This window comes from Rhea americana, unplaced genomic scaffold (assembly GCF_003343005.1).
Source record: "Rhea americana isolate MKP2758 unplaced genomic scaffold, rheAme1 scaffold_365, whole genome shotgun sequence".
NCBI classification, from domain to species: domain Eukaryota; kingdom Metazoa; phylum Chordata; class Aves; order Rheiformes; family Rheidae; genus Rhea; species Rhea americana.
Window position 1 is genome coordinate 333,589 of NW_028186496.1, and position 16,103 is coordinate 349,691.

Consider the following 16,103-nt stretch of genomic DNA (forward strand, 5'->3'; position numbering starts at 1 on the left):
ACAATCTGAGCATAATCTGCATAAAGTAATGTGACAGTCACTACAGAGAAGACTTCTTATCATCAAAACTGTTTAGCAGTAGGGCATAAAACTTCCAGCAGTGATTTGACTGAAGACAGAATTTCAAGTTAAAACCAACAGAAATGTTGACAAGTTTAACATTTTTGGAAGTGTAAACCAGGCAAATGCTGACCTTCAGACAAATATCAAACAACAAACACCCGTAAAAGTCTTCACAATTCTAGGTTGTTACCAAAAAACCCGCCTATTCTACACTGGCACTCGCTAGTCTCATCCGCYCAGCCAACATCAAAAAAATGTTTTTCCCTACACTTTCAAACTGCATTTGACAATAACTTTAGAGGGCACAGCAGACTGYGTCTACTATACATCTGATGATTGATATACAAACCTACTTTAATACTTACATGACATATCCTACAGAGGTGATTTAACACCTAAATTTTGTATTATAAGACTACAGTGTGCTTTTATCAAAGTGTAATCAAACAACTCTTTTAATAGCACACAAATCAGTACTAGCAGTCTGAGAGAGGCCCTACTTTTCCTCTTCCTCTAATTTTCCTGGGAAAAGCATCTTCAAAGAGTGTAACTTTGTTAAACAAGAGTCAGGGCTTCAGCGAAAAACAGCAAGAACAATACAATTAGTTTTCCTTCTATAAACTCCCTTGCACTGCTTTCAAAGTCATTTTTTAAGAGCAAATATTTGCAGTAGCCATCAGGAAACAAATCATTACCCTGACAAAGCAAACAAAACTGTTACAGTGCATGTGTGATTAGTAATTAGCTCTGACATGATGTAGCTTTGCAAGCCTTTCTACTCTATTTACAAGATCTCATTAACAAGTTATAAGAGTAACTTTGAATTTATACCTAAGAAACTCCCTTAAATACATGTTACATTTCTGAAATATACCAAAGCCAATTAAAAGATATCTATATTAGCATTTTTCAGGAGCTCACCAACTGCACTCACTCCATAAGTGGTAACATTATCACAATGCAATTTTAATCATTAAAAGGCATATTCATTAATAAACTCGGAACACAATGCAGATTTTGAAAAACTAATACCCGAGAACAAAGACCTAAACTTTTGTAAATGACACTTGCTTTATAAATGAGAAATACTTATGATTACCCAGACAGGTTGTGCAGTCTCCTTTTCTGGAGATATTCAAGGCCCGCCTGGATGCAACCCTGTCTAACATGCTCTAGGTGACCCTGCTTGAGCAGGGCGGTTGGACTAGATGATCTCCAGAAGTACCTTCCAACCTTACCCAYTCCATGATTCTATGATTCTGTGATTACATAGCAATATCAAATAAAAAACATTAATGATAATTGTAATAATGTAAAGTACGCTACACTAAAATTCACAACAGTGACTTTTAAGTTATATTCTGGGGAGTAGGATGTGAACAGGAATCAAGAAAAATACAACAAAAAATCCCAAATGTTTTAACCTTTTTAAAAATTATTTTTATCCTAAGTACTCAATAGTAAAATAAATCTTGAGTTAAATGTTTTTAATTCAGTAGTTTTCTTTTAAGCGAATGGAATTAACAGCATATTTAAATTTGTCATGAAAGAATCAAGACATGGTACCTAGCAATACTGGACAATTTAATACCTTGATCTTTGTGTTTCTATAATTTTGACAAGTCCATTTATTGATCTGAAATGCAAAAATGGAAAAAAGAGAAGTCAGATACAACTGCAATGTCTTTATTAAACAACTCAAGCAATGGAAAGTAGCTTCAGAAATAGCACAACAATAATCTCACCTCTCTTTAACTTGAACAGTTGAACTGACATCCCACAACCTTCAATTTTGCGACTTTTTCATATTCTAGGAAAATGTTGAGGAACTTTGCATGTTCTGACAGTAAAATACTAGCACGGAGAATAGAGTATGCCTAAACAAGATTCCTCTCCAATATCCACTGGTTGGTCTACGCGTTTTTACTTTAATTACTTAGAATTCAAACCTCTACAGTAGTAAGATATTTCTCAATTATAATGTTTCATTTTAATTGTGATGACATTGAGACAGAAAGATGGGACGTGCTTTTGATCACTATTTTGTTTCAGGACATTGGTTTATTTACACCCAAGCCATAATTATTTGGTACCTCTTCCATATTGCTCTGTATTTSCTAATTAAGTCATATCTATTAGCAATTTTTTTCCTGAAGATTACTTCAGCAAAATATGTACTGTTGCCCCCGAAAGAAAAGAATACGAAAACTTAAATTATTGCACTTAGTAGATAATATCAAATCTTACTAAAACATGCCAAGAGTTAAGACTGTAGAACATTAACATATATGAAAGCTTTTAGAAAGGAGCAGTCTTTTTCCCAATTAAATTGATGATTTGTATCAGACTAATCATATCTGATCTCATAATTAACAGTATGAAGTAATTAAATAAAAAATAACTTCAGATAGTACAGCATTACAGTCATACCAAAAGTTCCATACCTGACAGATGCTTTGATTTTATTCAGCTCTTCCCCTGAAACCAAATCTGTTTTATTGATGATTATAAGATCAGCTAATGCAACTTGCCTATACATTAAATGGGAAAAAAAAAGACAACTTGAACAAACATACACCTCCTCTGTAAGGCAGAAATACAGTATTTCCCAAAGCACCAAAAAAATTTACATAAGCACTGTTAGTACTGAAATATAAGCACTAATCAAAACAGAATATCAAGAAGTATGACTGCAATAGCATTGGTTTGTCCTTGAGGTACTCTACTGTGACACAACTGGTGAGTCCTCCAAGCTAAAAAGGTCTGTTATTCTTTTTTAAGAGGTTATCTACTTCAAAGTATTTGATGATTTACGAACCCCACAAGCACTTTTATTTCGCGTTTATAATTTTTAAAGTGACATTTGACTTATCTTTGCTTTATAAAGACTTCTATTGCTACAGAATATAGTTCCATATAGCAAAAAATATTTCTTTGTCTTCGTTTTTACTTTGTGCATTTGATATATGCTTGCATTTAATTTATTATTATCCAGCACAGGTGGTTTCCTCTCCATTTAAATAAAATCCCATCCCTTTTTAAAACCATATTGTAAGAGTCAGGTCTTGTTGAAAAAACCAAATGGAGCCTGAAATCATTCGTGTATTTTCTGCCTCATGACACTAATCTATTTTAAAAGCAAAGAAGAAAGACTTTATAAAAGAAACTCATTCTCACAGAGATGGCATTTCTAATGACCTTCATACAGTACAATAGCTAACAGTTAACGATACATAAAAACAGTTTTTATACCTAGATGCTTCATTGATGAGGCCTTCTGGCTTCTCCTCTGTTAAATGCTGGACAAAAATTAAAACAATTGGATTAAGCATATTCTAATGACACTTAAATTCATTTGCAGTTAAAGGAAGGCAAAACTGTTGAGATATGCTTTTCAACAAGAAATTAAGAAAAACAGGATCTAGAATTTTTCTATACAATGATGGCGAAAAAATAAGTTTATTCAATCACCATTACAGAAATTTGTATCATTCCTTTTACATAAACTCTTCCCTTTTAATGAATTTTATGACTAAAGTGCTAAGGAGTTGGAAAACTGTATTTTAATATTCATTTTAATTAGTTTTCATATTTACTATGAATTTTAAAAAGTCATCATGACATATGTAACTGTGGAACACATTACAAAAAAATCAAAGTACAGTAGTTTGTCTAATGAGTGTGATGTTGACTGTTAGATTAGTACAGAATACAGAGTTTCATATATATAAATACATACTCCTTTTCTCTGGAAGATATGTCAATACAGTAACAGTTGTTTACAGTAACAATTCATAACTCTCATTCTAGGTCTGCATGAATAGACAGTTACTCCTTGGCGAGCTTCCTATCACCACCTTTTGTTGGCCATTAAAGCAATAACTGGGCAGAAAAGACAGCAAGTATTAACAAAAGAGGCAGCATCTGATCTTGCTGCAAGAGCTTAGTACCTTGCTACCTGCAGCTTTGTGCTCTACTTGTCAGCCCAAAGCTAACAACCTTACAAAGAACTAGCAAAAGAGAGAGAAAAAAAAGAGCCCACATCAACCAGAAGCACAAAATGTAGCAACCTAACCTGAAAGCATTGCTTTCACAATTTCAACTGAACAACAACAGTCAGAATATACTGAAATGGCTAAGCTACAACTACAAATTAGTTTCTGCCCACTCTGCTGGCAGAGGGCTGCGATCTCCAGAGTAGAAGTATCACAAACACGGAAGCAACAACATTTTAAACTGACACTACAACATTAAACAGAGCTCATCTCTTGTACCTTTCATCTCTGGGAAGATTACACAACTCTATATATTCATTTATCAGCTCTACATGAACTGCAACACTACTTTAAAACTGATTTTGTTTTAAATATGCAGTAATAATGAATGAAAGTGGAATTAACTGCCATGGAAAACATACATACATACATATATATATATATTTATATATATATACACACATATATATGTATGTGTGTGTGTGTGTGTGTGTACATATACATACATATATAAAAAAACCTTTTTCTTTCCTGGAATGGTYARATAYMTAACATTWTTTKAYTWAAAAAAAAAAAAAAAAAAGAACAGAGTATTCCATTATGTGCATTTTCTTGGCTTTTTTGTCAAAATCATTTTCTGATTGTACATAACTAAACAGAGGATAACAACACAAGAACTGGAAAGAAATCTCTCTCCTGACCATTTTTGTAACTGTGTTTATTGATTCTATTGAATTCAGTGCTGTCAGATTTGTTGCACTGAAAAGAACAATGTCAGTGGCCCGGATGTCAAGTTTTGAAAGTAGAGAACCATCATTTCAAGTTGTTTGCCCTTGATTAAAAAAATTAACACTTCAGATTGCTGAGTGACAACCCCATTAGTGACAGCCCATGATATCAATCACCACTCTATCTTTGCAAGTAGTAACACACATCTGAATTAGCATGAGGGCATTCAGCTGAAATCAGAATGATTTAAGACATCCGTTGCAGTAGCTTCTTGTGGTAGTTAAGAYGACCTAAAAGCTGGTTCCTGCTGCAAACTGCACGCCTCACTCTATGCCCGTTCACATCGTTCTTCCACTAGCTCTTTTGCAAAAGTTCATATAAAGCATCATGGCTAAACTCCCCAAACAGGCCTGCTAGGCGCTTAGAAATATTCTGTGCAGGTACAATGGGAATTGACAGGAATGCAGGACTGCCCTCTTTTGGCAGTAGTTAGCTATTAGAACAGTTCAACTGAAACGAGAAATGCAAATATTCTGTGTAAAATAAAATATTAAGAGACAGCTTCCCTTTTCTTTTTTAAAATTCTTCAATTTTATCAGTTTATTTTCATAAACTGTAAAAATAGAAAATATGGAGACATTAAAAACATTTCAAAAGCACAATGGGATCACATCTTCTCTTATGCAAATTCACTACACAATTGATGTACTCAACTACACCAATTTTTAAGTTGCAAATAACTATTTCTAAAATTAAATATTAAAGAAACATCTAAATTATCTGAAATAACCACCTTTTCCACCCTTACTCAACAGCATTGTTCTATACATCTTTTCCTCCATTGCACCTTACATATTTTTCTAAACCTTTTGTTCACTTCGATGTAATCAAGTCCTCTTCTAACATGAAATGGTACCTTGTCCCCTGGCTCACTTATCTCCCTCCTCTCTACAGTTCCCATTTCACCAGCTCTCTTCCCCTGATTTGCAGCCTTAACTCACTAGTTGCCACTCCAGTATCTGAAGTTCTCATTACTTTCAGGTAAAACACGGACCAGTTATAGGAGTCTGTATGACAAACGTCTGCAACTGCTCTTACCATAATACAAATGCCTACTGGAATACAACAAAGACACCTCAGTGAAGCAACAGATCTAGAAGGAACCAAGTATCTATCAACCTGACAATTCTTTGCAGAAATGCTGCTGTACCAATAAGAAGCTGTGAACTCCTGCACATCGGTACTTCCTCATTCATATTCACAATATAATATTAAGAACAAAAAAATGAAAGAATTCTTATAATGAACCACAGCAACTGCAATACATCCTCATCCATTTTAAGAATTAGAATAATTAAATTTAATTCATCAGAATGAACAGTACTACAGGAGCTGTTCTGGCGTTGCAGAGTTTTAAAACACACAACAAATCCAGTATGTTACCTGCAATCCATACTTTGCATCAACCACAGATACAATACCTGAAAGAAAACATGCAGAAAAAGAGCAGAAATGTTGATCAGAACTGTAAACAATTTGTTAACTTATTTACTCCCTGTGCAACTGCTAAAGTGAGCGCATTGTCACGTTTACAACTGCTTATAAAATTTTCAGTGCTTCCAGTGGATCTGAATATTACTCATACCTCTAGTAGAAAACAGATTACCAAAACAGGTAACAAATTCTCACAAGATAGATGCCTCTCGTTCTTCTTCAAGGCAGTAGCAATTAGGCAGGAGATATATTTTCACATGTTATTGAACCAAATTAAGGGTGCTAACTTACATACATGGTCCTTTTGACTGCCAGCGAGCAGGAATCTGCAATTCTCTCACACACAATTAGGATGCTGTTACCTATATAACTGTTTTCTTGGCTGAATGGCTATTTCATAGCCTGACCAAAGATTTAGTAGGATTTTTTTAAGCAAAGCTAGAAAGTAAATTCTTTTCTACATTTAAAATCTCTAAGATAAAGCCTCAATATTCAATACGCTCTTTAGTTGTATGTAATGGTGCTTTATATTACAGTAAGTTCACAGATTTTTAAGGAAACACATCAAATGAGCTCCTATTCATTAGGGGGAACAAGAGTACAAAAGTCAAAGAAAAGGCAAGAGGGAAGACAGGGGAGTTCAGATGCTGACAAATATGAGAAAGTTCAGAAAAGGGGAAAAGGTTTAGAAAACACTATACTGGAAAAAAAAATGTTGTTGCTTGTAAATAGTGTTTTGTAACATTTATTATAAGTTTTTTTCTCTTGTACCACAATCAAGACCTCTCTTCCATACTGAAACATGGATGAGAGCTCATGAAATCAAAACATATACAACATTTTATTGAACGTTGCAAACTGAAAATAGTAAATAAATCAAGTCATCAAGCAGATAAACAAGCATCCGAATAAGCAAGTGGATCTCCGTGGCCAAATGTGGGGATAAAAGCAGGAAGTATGATCACCTCTTCTTAACATTTTCTAAAGCCTCATTCTAAATTATCTAAATACATCATACTAAATGCAGACAGGGAATGTGAATAGGTTGGAAAACAAATGCACATGTCTTACCATCAAGATATATGTCACTTCCTAGCTCAGAATCCACCCAGAACATGGAAGCCACAGCTCCTAAGAAGTGCAGTACATTCAGTTGCAAAATGGACATTTCCTATTAATTTATCAACAGCAAGCTAGAAAAGCTGTTTGCAGTGCTACAATTCAAGCTATTTCTCTTCTGAACTCTTGAAGGAAAAAAAACAATCAAGCACTACAAATGTCAAATACTCAACCACACATCTGATCTAACAAGAGCTGCCAAAGCATTGTACTGTGTTAACAGTTATGATCAAAAAAGCTATAAAAATCTCACAATTCCAGATGCAAACAAGTTGCCTAAATTATATCATCTCAGTGATACCAACTACTTGTCATTTCTACACTTCTCACAGAACTCCTTCAGTTCTAAAGAGATTTATGTATTCCCCATCCTTCACTTGCATACTACCTTCTATATAACCACGTCTTATCCTTTTCTCTCCTTCATTGTTTGTTCATCTCATACAAATCTTTAGTGTGGGTTCATCTTGCAAACTGCTATTATATCAGCTAAGCTGATTTACACCAATCAATCAGATACAAGCCCCTAAGCAAAATGTTATAATCAGTTCCAGTGCAGTTGCCTCTTATAGGTAAGAATTTTAAATATTCACAGAACACGGGAAAATGGACCYAATTAGACCCAGCTTTTACCACAGTTTCACAAAATTAACTTTTTTCCATCAAAAAGCTATGATTTTTTTTTTTATAACATTATTCTTACGGAATGTAATATTGCAGTGGCTAGTTTTACAAGATGTTATGGGTACAAATGGACTTCTGCCACCTCAAATATTTATCAATGAAATAAGCATGCAAATTGTTTAAATTAAAATATGTATCATATTTTAAAGCATAAGTAGTCGCCTTTTTTGCCAACTCAGACCTAGGTAATTATATTCTCTCTTCTTACAGTAGTTTTTATAAGATGAACTCGTAACGATACAGAGATGAACTGCCAGTAGCAGATGTTGACTGAACCAGAGATTACTTCAGTAAAGCTTTACCTGTACAAGTCCACGTAACAGACAGGCAGCATACAAGAGGGCTGAGAGAGCTGGCTAATATCTTTGCAAGGCTACTCTCCATTATCTTTGAAATGTTGCACAGATTAGGGGAGGTCTCCAGTGACTGGGAAAAGGCAAACACTGCATCCAGCTTCAGAAAAGGTCAAGGGGACAATCTAGGAAAGTAAAGGCCAGTCAGCCTCACTTTGGTCCCTGAGAATATCACAAAGTGAGTTCTCTCAGAACACACGTGAAAGAGAAAACAGTCATCAGAAACAGTCAGCACAGACTTAGCAAGGGTAAATAACACCCCGCCTTCCGCAAAAAGATGACTGGTGGGTAACAGGAGAGCAGCAGAGGTCATTTACTGCAACTGTAGAAAGGCTTTCAAAACTGCCTTCCACAATATTCTTTTACCCAACTTGGGACATTACAGTCTGAACTGTAGGGCAGCACAGATAGACAGGCAAAAGACTGGTTGGATAGTCAGGCTCTGAGGGTCATAGTTATTGAGTCATACCCTAAGCAACAGCTGGTAAAAAGTGCAGTACCGCAGGAGTCTTTCTTTGAATCTGCCTTGTTCAACACCTTTAGTAGGGATCAAGAGGATGGAATGGAGGGAACTCACATTAAACCTGCAGATGATACCAAATATATCATCTGCAGGGGAAGGTGGGAAATCAGTTGATAAGCCTGAGTGCAGAGCTGCCATTCAGAGTGACCTGGACAGGTGGGAGGAACTGGCTGACAGGAATCTGATGAAATTCAATGAGGACAAATGCTGAGTTCCGTCTCTTGGAAGAAAGTGGCCCTAACAACAACACAAGCTGCAGACAGACTGGCTGGGGAAGCAGCTCTGCCAGGAAGGCCCTGGTGGGCAAAGCGCTGAGCGCGAGGGAGCCTGCCAAGTGCCACGAGAAGTAACGAGGACCAACGGCATACTCAGTCACGTAAACAGAAACACAGCTCCAAGAAAGACGTTATCTTCCTCTACTTAAAACTCATTAGATGGTATCTAGATATTGTGTCCATTGTGGGGTCCCCCAGTACAGGAAACTTGTCCATAAACTGAAGTGAGTTCATCAAAAAGCCAGCAAGAAGGTTGAGGGATGGAACACAAGGTCTACAAAGACAGGCAGGTGGAACTGGACTTGCTCAAGTTGGACAAGGGACAGCTTCAGGGGGAACTAATGGCAGACCTCAGAACTAGGGGAAGATTATTGAAAAGCTGGAGTCAGGCTTTTCACAGTGGTGTGTAGTGGGAGAATGGGAGACAATGGTAGTAATTTGAAAAAAGAGGTACAGGCTGTATGTGAGGAAAATGTTTTTTTCACTATGAAAAGGCAGACAGCACAATAGGTTGCCTGGACATAGGCTGTCATATCCATCCTTGGAGGCTTTCGTGATCTGACTGGAAAAAGCCCTAGTAACCCAGTCTGATCTGACAGCTGACTATGCTTTAGGCACGAGGGTTGGATTACAGAACTACTAAGGTACCCTCCAACCTGAGTCATCCTATGATTATAGTATTTTTACATGGTAGGCCTCATTAGCTGCTGCATTTCTATCCAAAGGCTGAAGCTTCCAGAGTGATGAAATATACAGTACCCTTTGTACAATCACTTACACTTCTACAGAATATAAAATGGAACATACTAAACTGACAGGCATTCAGATTAATCTTGAAGATAGAAATCTGCAAACATTTAGATAACTGGGACCAGAGTCTAGCAAGGATTTGGAAATCCATGGATGACAGTATATATAGAGAGAGATACATTAATAGAGATATTTTGTTCTTTTGCACAAAAACGCTTGCATTTCACTTAAGTAAGACAGTTCTGCAATGATTATTGTAGAAGTTTGACAGAAATAATGCTTTGCACTGGCATGTAGCAGACATTCCAGAAATAAAAATTGACAATGGAAATGCAAGAATCTGCTTCCTGTGTAGAAGGCATGTTCTTTTTGAGGAAAAGTTGGGAATATGATACTCGTTTCTACTAAAAAATGCACTGTAAAATGGATCCTAGCATCTGTAAGCTGTGCGCTGCATATTCATTAAAAAAGTCATAATTTATTTTTAAAGGAACTGACTTAATGTGCATTGCTGCCACAATATGAAGCAGAGGATGAGCTGAGAGCAGAGACGGTGTTTTATTTTTCAAAATACCATATTCTTATTTGCTGACAGGGGTATCTAAAGGAATCAAGCATGTAGGAAAAACAATAATCCGATCTAATTCTAAAGCTGTCCACCTAACCTGCAAAATGCAGTCCTCCGGGAACCACTCTGCATCATCACCAAAATATCTGTCAAGTGTTTACAGTGCTTACTCACTCAAGGTATAGCAATGGTCACAAGATCTAACGGTTTTCTGATATCTATTGATTTTTTTCCCCAAAAGCTTAATAGTTTTCCAATTTGACTGAAACAGGATTTGTGTAACAAAGGCCAAATCAATGTCTTTTCTTTTAAAGAAAATTACCATGACAACTATTTAGCTTTGTGCTGGAAAGTGTCGGTTGCCTTAAATGGGAAAAAATTGAATCACCAGTAAGAATTTCCTTCACTTTCTTGGTCAACAACAGATTTTTAATTGAAACAGAAAAGACTGATTTAGATAGTTACTACTAATGTGAACCTGTGCTTACACACCTTTCTATAATAAATATTGCTAAACAAACAAGCAAAAAATCGTAAGATCTACTATTAGTCTGTATACACCAGAGAAAATATATTCATGTTTTTGACAGTATATTTTATGCCTTCTCAAAATGCAAGGCCTACGACAACCAATGTAACAGTACATTAGATGCTACAAATTTATTGTTTGAAAGCAGTGACGTAAAACAAGGGAACCTATTCAGAGCTACCAGTTTTAGAATGCATTTTTCTATGCCTACTGTCTTCTCAAAAAGACTTCTTAGTAAGGCTTACAAGTTACTTTTCTGAAAGAAACATATTTTAACTGGATTTCTCTTAAGTTTTAGGGTCATCTCTRTTCTAGAGAAACGGTAGGCACCTGTGCACCAATCTCCTTAACTAATTCAGTTTCATTCTATACAGCTGTATATAAAAGCATGTACCCACCACTTTATAACATATATCATATAAAAGGAACTGACTTGGTGAGCAAGTAAGCCCTTCATAAAAGCAGGATATTTATGTTTATGAAGAACATGAGTAATGCAGACTACCTGGATCTGCCAGACCAGTTGTTTCTAACAATATATAGTCAAATTTTCCTTTCTTTTGCATCAGATTCTCAATAGCCTTCACACCATTGTCCCTGAAAGAAGAAAACAATTAAACCTGAGAACACAAAGAAGCAGCTAAAACACATATGAACATGTATCTTCTGAAACAGAAGACAGTGGCAGTGTAATCAAAGCAAAGATCTGAATCAGGAGTCATAATCTATACTAAAAATTCAGTCATTAAGCTGCTACTCTAGTATTGGAAAAGCAGTAATTTTTCTGAAATTTTGTCTGAAAATAGTATTTGTCTACTCCTCAGTCACATAATAAACCTGTAAAGCAGGGCTCTGTGATTAAGCAACTTTTTGGTTTGGCAACTGAATTTTTTTTTTAAAAAAAAAAAAGAAGGCTAGGGGAAGTGCCATGGGAAAATCATGTTTTTGTATTCTTCTCCTTCTTTCCCCCGCCAGCAAAACAATATATGTCATTTACTTAAATCTCAGCAGATGAAGCCAGTCTGAAGCAAAAGTTTACTGCATTTACATAGGAAACTAATGTTTAAAGCATAGCAATAATAGCAGGATTTGTCACATCCCAGTAAAGAACAATGTAATAGGGTCTTCTATCTTCCAACAGAAAGGGCATGGGACCACCTCTTCAAAGTTTTCAGAACAAATAGACTGTCACCTTTCCTAAAAACTGACCAGCAACACTTCAGTATCCAATCAAAGCAAAAAACATGTCACGGATACATTGTTACTTTTTAGCATGGCCTTCAGCTTGTAATTTCGAATATGGTGTTTCACCAGTCTCTTCATCAGAGACTCCCTTAGTCTCTTCCCTTTCTGAGGTATAAAATATCCAAGTATTAACCAAAATACAGAGTAAGAAACACAGAAGAAATATTTAGTCCAGCAGTTAGGTCACTTTAGTCCTAGTTCCAACTTCATATAATTTTAACTCTATGGATAAAAGGGAATAATATTAACATAAATAGGAGTGTTCTTTACCCTAAGATATCCAGCTGGTGTTTAGATTAATATTTAGGTCATTCTTCTGGAAGACATTAAGTCCAAATCCAGTAAGGCAGCAAAAAGAAATGAATTTAAATCTCACAAATTCCAATTCTTGTTTTACCTGACAAAATAAGACATGATCAACACTGACATCAGTTTTAAGACTCATGCACTGGAAGCCCTCTCCTTTTGTCAACTCTCCCCAAAGGAGCTGTAGGAACTTTACATAATATTCCTTCCTTACTTTACTGAACAGCACAGGCAACCATTTCTGAGCTCCAGCCATTCTTCATAGAGTTCTCCCCCTTGACTTATTGCCAGCGATTTCTCCAATGCACTTCCTGGAAATACAAGGAGTACTGTAATTTTAACCTACAAATGTGAGTGAGAACATTTGAAAAAAAGGGGTATGAAAGATTCAAGCAGGTATAAATTTCTGTTCTTGGATTACATTTTATTTTCTGAGATCACATTTCTGAAACGTTTTTCAGAAATTAATATTTTTCATTTTATGAGACACTTAAAAACCAAAGTCAGGTTCATTCTACAAAAAACAGAACCCAAAGGATGAAAAGCCAGCATAACTGATCCAAACTTCCAAACTTTGCTTAAAAAAAAAAAAAAAAAAAAAACTTCATCTTCATGAAGTTCCAAGTCAAAACACAGTGCAGACTGTAAATGACACAGACCACAGTAGTGACATGAAATCATAGTCCTGACGGCAAAAAATCCTGTGTAGGGAAGGAAAGAGGATAAAGCACCACAAAGACCAAACCTGCAACTCTCATTTTCTTTGTCTAAGACAATTTGCGACCTGTAAGTAAAAGAAGGAGGGAGAAAGGGGAAAAAAAAATCATCTACTAGGATTTTAATTTCCATCTACTTGAAACTAATTAGGCTACATGCGGGTGCAGCACTTCATGTAGCATATGTTCATTTACTTGATTCCAACAGACTGTTTATGTACAAGACAGAACAGATTAATGCGTAATACTATTTTTTGAACACCAACCACCACATACTTTGCCTTTCTGAAGGCTATGTAGTATAATGGCCACTAAGGCAGTGGATTTAAAACCACAGAGTTCTTAATTCCAAGAAACTTCACAAGACAAAGACATAATGCTTGGCATTTTACTTCTAAAGAAACATTTCTGTAGGTTTACATACCTTCTCCAAACTCATTTAATATAACTGCTATTCTTTTACTATGTTGCTCTGTCAGTATGTAATTTAGAAGAGTTGTTTTCCCAGCACCTAGAAGATAGACCATATTTCTATTAAACTGTAAAAAACAAGAGAATGAATTTTCAAATAAAAAAAGATTTTACAGATATATGTGCGCTAGACAAATTTATTCCCTTCAGAAAGTGTTTTTGTTTTTATATCCTGCATTCTGTAAAATATAAGTATTTGCAAGTAAATTCACTGAACTATTAGCCCATCAAACCTAAGCTTTAGAAGACCCAGAGATTTCTATCCATCAAGTGCCAGTTCCTTACCTTGCAGGCAGCTTTTTCTATTAAAAAAAAAAACAAAAAACCAAAAAGCTTTCCTCTTTAAAAATCATTCCAGTGACCAAACATAAAGCCAGAATCATTGTAATAAAAGGGGCATTTATGTTTCTCCTTCGCGTGGCCCCTTCTGAGCAGTTCTTTTGTCACCAGTAATCACTGCGCACTAAGCAAAGCATTCACAACTTACATACCACCACATCAGTAAACTTCATTGCATGCACAAGAACACAACTAGGGGAACTCTGTAATGCAACTGTAAACTACCTTCCCTGCTCTTAGCCTTTTTTGAYGGAGTACGATATAGTAAAAAGTTATTCAGCAGACTCTGGAATGGCGTGGACCACCTGGGAATTAATTCAATCTTTACATTTACAGATGTAAAGCTTCAAACAGTCGGATTGGTTGAAGAGTGTGAAGTCAAAACTTCCATTTATAGGACAGCAGCTGAGTCAGCTTTTAACTGAGGAAAAACCTACTGCACTGCACTCTRGCATCAGGTGGCAAAACCCGATCCGTCAAACACAGAACATAAGAGAGCAGACCCCTGAAACAGGGCTCAGCCGCCGCAGCCGCCGGCCTGCTCCTCACCCAGGTAGCCCGTGATGATGGTGACCGGGATCTTCGCGTCGGCGCCGGCCTGGGCTCCCCCCGCGCCGCCGGGGTCTATCGGGATCAGGTCAGGGCAGTCCTCGTCCTCCATAGGAGACGGCCGCCGCGGCGCCAGGCGGACAGGAGGCCGCAGCCGCTGCCTCCCCGCGCACGATGGCCGCAGCGCCAGCTGCCGCCGGCGCACGCCGCGCCGCGCGTCACCAACTGCGCACGCGCGCACCTACCCCTCCGCCTCCGGCTTTTCCCCAGCCGCGCATGCGCCTTTCCCGCCGCGGCGGCGCCCGGCCGACGTCCTGGTGCGCATGCGCACCAAGGAGGGAAGGCGGGGCGGGGTGACTCCGCATGCGCCCTGCGGGGAGGGGCGGGACCGTGTGCCCTGTCCTTTGGATGCAGAGGTGGTGCTTCATGTAACTGTGGAAAAGAGTAAATCTGATCCATTCGTTACAGGGTAAAAGTCAGTTGATTTGTACAGTTTTAGGTCTCGTACATAGTAAAACACATTCTACTTTATTGTTTCAGCCAGCCAGGTCATCTTCGTGTGTGATGCATCCTGTTTTCAATTTGTCTATTTTCATGTAAGAAAAAAAAACCCCTATTTTTAAAGCCTAAATCTCTGCCTATAGACTCWGAAAGTTATACTTCTACTGTATTGCTCTTTTCTTGTGTGTAGTACTGTTTTAAAGAGATCAAGGAAAACTTGAAGATTTTCACTGTAGGAAAGCTGTAAAGGCAAGGCAAAATTAATTGGAAAGGTGTTGGGAACTGGCAGCTTAGTATAACAGCATGAAAAAGGCTGTAAGTGGTCTGAAAAATCAGACTAGTAATGCTGAAATTTCATTTACATGTCAGAAAAAAAGGATTGAGGAAACTAGTGTTCTGGGTCTTTATTCTCTTTTTTGTGTAAATAGTTCATACAGCACTGTTCATTATTTTTCTTTTGAACAAAATAAAATAGATACTGTGCTTTCCTTTTTTTCCCCTGGTTTCTTTACAATATAATTCTGTTTGAATGTAAACCTTAAGTATTAACTATCTTTGAGTTTCAGCACTGAACTGTTTTGCACTGAACTGTGCAATAAAGCTTACTCTATGGAATTAAATRTACAGCTTGTGTATTTTATTGCACTGGCAACTGAAATGAACATAACAAACTTAAAACAGGGTGGCACAATTAGACTGTTTTATTTTAGGACATTTCACAGAATCATAGAATCAGTAAGGTTGGAAGGGACCTCTGRAGATCATCTAGTCCAACCTCTCCGTTCATCAGGGTCACCTACAGCATGTTAGACAGGGTTGCATCCAGGCGGGCCTTGACTATCTCCAGAGAAGGAGACTCCACAACCTCTCTGGGCAACCTGGTCCAGTGCTCCA

General features: G+C 37.0%; 1 protein-coding gene across 4 annotated transcripts in view; it reads right to left on the reverse strand.

Annotated features, from left to right (window-relative positions):
- LOC146591676 (zinc-regulated GTPase metalloprotein activator 1B-like) overlaps positions 1-14,931 on the reverse strand; it is a 30,456-nt gene extending 15,525 nt beyond the window's left edge. For 2 of the 4 annotated variants that reach the window (XM_085312453.1, XM_085312456.1), the window contains exons 1-9: positions 14,709-14,931; positions 13,774-13,860; positions 12,848-12,944; positions 11,588-11,679; positions 7,353-7,412; positions 6,231-6,268; positions 3,316-3,362; positions 2,508-2,594; positions 1,655-1,699 (exon numbers count right to left, since the gene is read on the reverse strand). In XM_085312453.1, coding sequence (XP_085168579.1) covers positions 1,655-1,699; positions 2,508-2,594; positions 3,316-3,362; positions 6,231-6,268; positions 7,353-7,412; positions 11,588-11,679; positions 12,848-12,944; positions 13,774-13,860; positions 14,709-14,820 — 665 coding nt within the window. In that variant the 5' untranslated portion in view covers positions 14,821-14,931. Of the gene's footprint in view, positions 1-1,654; positions 1,700-2,507; positions 2,595-3,315; positions 3,363-6,230; positions 6,269-7,352; positions 7,413-11,587; positions 11,680-12,847; positions 12,976-13,773; positions 13,861-14,708 lie in introns of all 4 variants that reach the window. The other 2 variants (XM_085312454.1, XM_085312455.1) reach the window with 2 other exon arrangements.
- Positions 14,932-16,103: the final 1,172 nt, after the last annotated feature.